Genomic DNA, 2,706 nt, shown 5'->3' with positions numbered 1-2,706 from the left:
AATTGTTATATAATAATAAAAAACAATTATTAAATAAGGATTATTTAATAAGGTCAGTGAGGGTAAATCAAGACAGAGGGTAAATCAGGACAAGAGGTGTTAGAGTTTAATTTAGAAATTAAAAATTAAGTGCGACGTAAATATTTCAACAACCTCAGATCACCAACAAGAGATTCTGAGTATTAGCAAGTTTCTATCCATTGGGATTAATTTATTAATTAGGAATTAGGATAAATAATGTTGTCGCTTAATGCAAAAAAAGTTGACAATCAATGTGAGACTGGTTTAGTATTTTATCTTGCATTTGAAAAACAACAACTTAAAAATCATATAAAAAATTTTTATTACTCCTTATCAATTCCGAAAGAGAAATTGACTTGGATTTTTGTTATTTCAGATAATAATGACAAGCTGTTCTGATTTACCTCGAGAATTTGAAGTGAGTATGGTTGGCACATCCTGTTAAATTCAATATAAATGACTGCGGTAAAACAAAAGGGCAAAAAAAAAGACACATAAAATTAGAGTGGAGTCACTATGTCACAATACTTTATTATATTATCACAGAAATTACAGACGCACTTGTGTCGTCGTCAAGGGCTTATCAAGAACTCTCTACTCTTTCTTAACTTTAGGGCGATTTCGACTCTTTCCCGCATTTTTTCCTAAAATTTTCCAGCGAGTATACAAAATAGAGGGCACCACCTTATCTACCACGCATTTTCAAAATAAAATAAATTATGTTAGAATTCATACCTTTTCCAAAACTGATTTACAACATCCTCCCATTTTGAGATTCTATCTCAATATTCAATTCCGAATTCCCTAGAAATTCGATGATAATAAATACAAAGAAAAAATAAATTCCCCGACTTACAAAAAACTCTCTGAATAATCCTATCCGAACAAATATAACAATCGCCACGGGTCGACTATATGCAATCATTTTTAACATTGTTAAGTTTAAAAACCAATGTATATATCCGTAAACGATCTTAAATGAGGATTAGACCATTATTTTCAAATATATCTGGAATATTTCTTCTTGTATAAAACATAATTCTCACAAAAATTACTCACATCCAAAAAATACATATAAAACTACACACATTACACTCACTGACTTTGAAAATACTCAGGCTTTTTGACAAGGCGCCCACTTTTCGTTGTGATTATTTCTATTCTTCTGTATATCGAACTATTTTTTGACTCATATTTGTTTTCATTTTCGCTGATCACATCATTCTGAAAATCTCGCAGTACATTTTTAATTTTATTCAACACACAGTTTTTCGATTTTTCCTAACGGCCAATCGATGCGCTTGTGATTATCGTTACCTATAATAACGATATCACCGACCCGTACGTTTCTATACTTCTTTGAATCAGCTCTCGAAGTCACATAATTCTGAAAATCTCGCAGTACATTTTTAATTTCATTCAACACACAGTTTTCGATTTTTCCTAACGGACAATCGATGCGCTTGTGACTATCGTCACCTATAATAACGATATCACTGACCTGTACGTTACTATACTTCTTTGAATCTACATTCTTCTTTGACCTAAATATTTTCTTCGAAAACGTCTCCTCAAACGATCTATAATTTCTTGCTTATATTTATATCGATTTGATAATTTACCACTATTCACTGCATCAAAATCTGGTGTTCCTGTTTCTTTAAGTTAGTGTAAAAACATCGATGGAGTCAACACCTTTAAGTCGTCAGCTGACTCCGAAATGTAAGTCAAGGGTCTTGAATTCAAAAGAGACTCGCAGTCACGCAGTACAGTAGACATTTCCTCAAAATCAAGACAAGACTTTCCCAAAACTCTACGTAAAAGACCTTTAAGCATACCTACTAAGCGCTCCCACCATCCTCCCCACCAGGGCGCTGATGGGGGATTAAAAGGCCACTGAATTTGTCTGGCGGAACAATAACCATTTATACAGTTCCAATTTAATGACTTAAATGCATTGTTCGCACCAACAAAATTCAGCCTGTTAGATGGTCTCCCTCTACGACTGATAAAATGACGGAAACACTCCAAAAAAGTCTGTGTTGACAACGATGTAACGAGTTCTAGGTGAATTGCTCTATACACTACGCAGGAAAATAGACAGATCCAGCTGTTTTGCCGTCCTTTTAAAATTAATGGACCCGCGAGATCCACACCCGTAATTTCAAAAATATTTGCATCTCTAACGCGATCAATCGGCAAAGGAGCTGGAGCTGATTCAACATGTTTTGAATTAAATCTTCTGCAACGTACACATCTAGATACTACTGATTTAATCGTTCTTCTCATAGACAGAATCCAATATTTTTCTCTTAATTAGCACATTGCAGTTTGTACTCCAGCTGGACATAAGCTTTCGTGATTCTCTCTAATAAGTAACATTACCACTTCATGTTTTCCGTCTAGCAAAATTGGGAATAAAAAGGGAAAACTATCCTCGCGTTCAATAATTTTTGTCTTTATTCGAATCAAGCCATCTGTATGAATCAAAGTTTGTAAACTCTTTAACATTGAATCATTTTTAGATATAAACATCTGTGATTGTAAACTCTTCAAAAATTTTAATTAAATTTTATTTAATTTTTCACATGTAATTTGTGTTTCTTTTTCACTCCCAATCCCCAGCTTAAAAATTTTAAATCGGTACATAATTGAAAAAAATCTTATTAATTTACTGTAACACGA

At 33.1% G+C, this 2,706-nt stretch overlaps 1 protein-coding gene across 1 annotated transcript; it reads right to left on the bottom strand.

Moving 5' to 3' along the window:
* Positions 1-1,686: 1,686 nt before the first annotated feature.
* LOC122504408 lies at positions 1,687-2,310 on the bottom strand. The gene has a single exon (XM_043615508.1). It carries the CDS (start codon positions 2,308-2,310, stop codon positions 1,687-1,689), a length of 624 nt encoding a protein of 207 aa, XP_043471443.1.
* Between the last annotated feature and the right edge of the window lie 396 nt (positions 2,311-2,706).

This window comes from Leptopilina heterotoma, unplaced genomic scaffold, assembly GCF_015476425.1.
Source record: "Leptopilina heterotoma isolate Lh14 unplaced genomic scaffold, ASM1547642v1 Lhet_296, whole genome shotgun sequence".
Lineage (NCBI taxonomy): Eukaryota > Metazoa > Arthropoda > Insecta > Hymenoptera > Figitidae > Leptopilina > Leptopilina heterotoma.
This window is presented reverse-complemented; position numbering and strand designations above follow the sequence as displayed.

Excerpts from the sequence above, each read along its gene's own strand:
- LOC122504408 (XM_043615508.1), bottom strand. The coding sequence starts at position 2,310 with ATGAGAAGAACGATTAAATCAGTAGTATCTAGATGTGTACGTTGCAGA.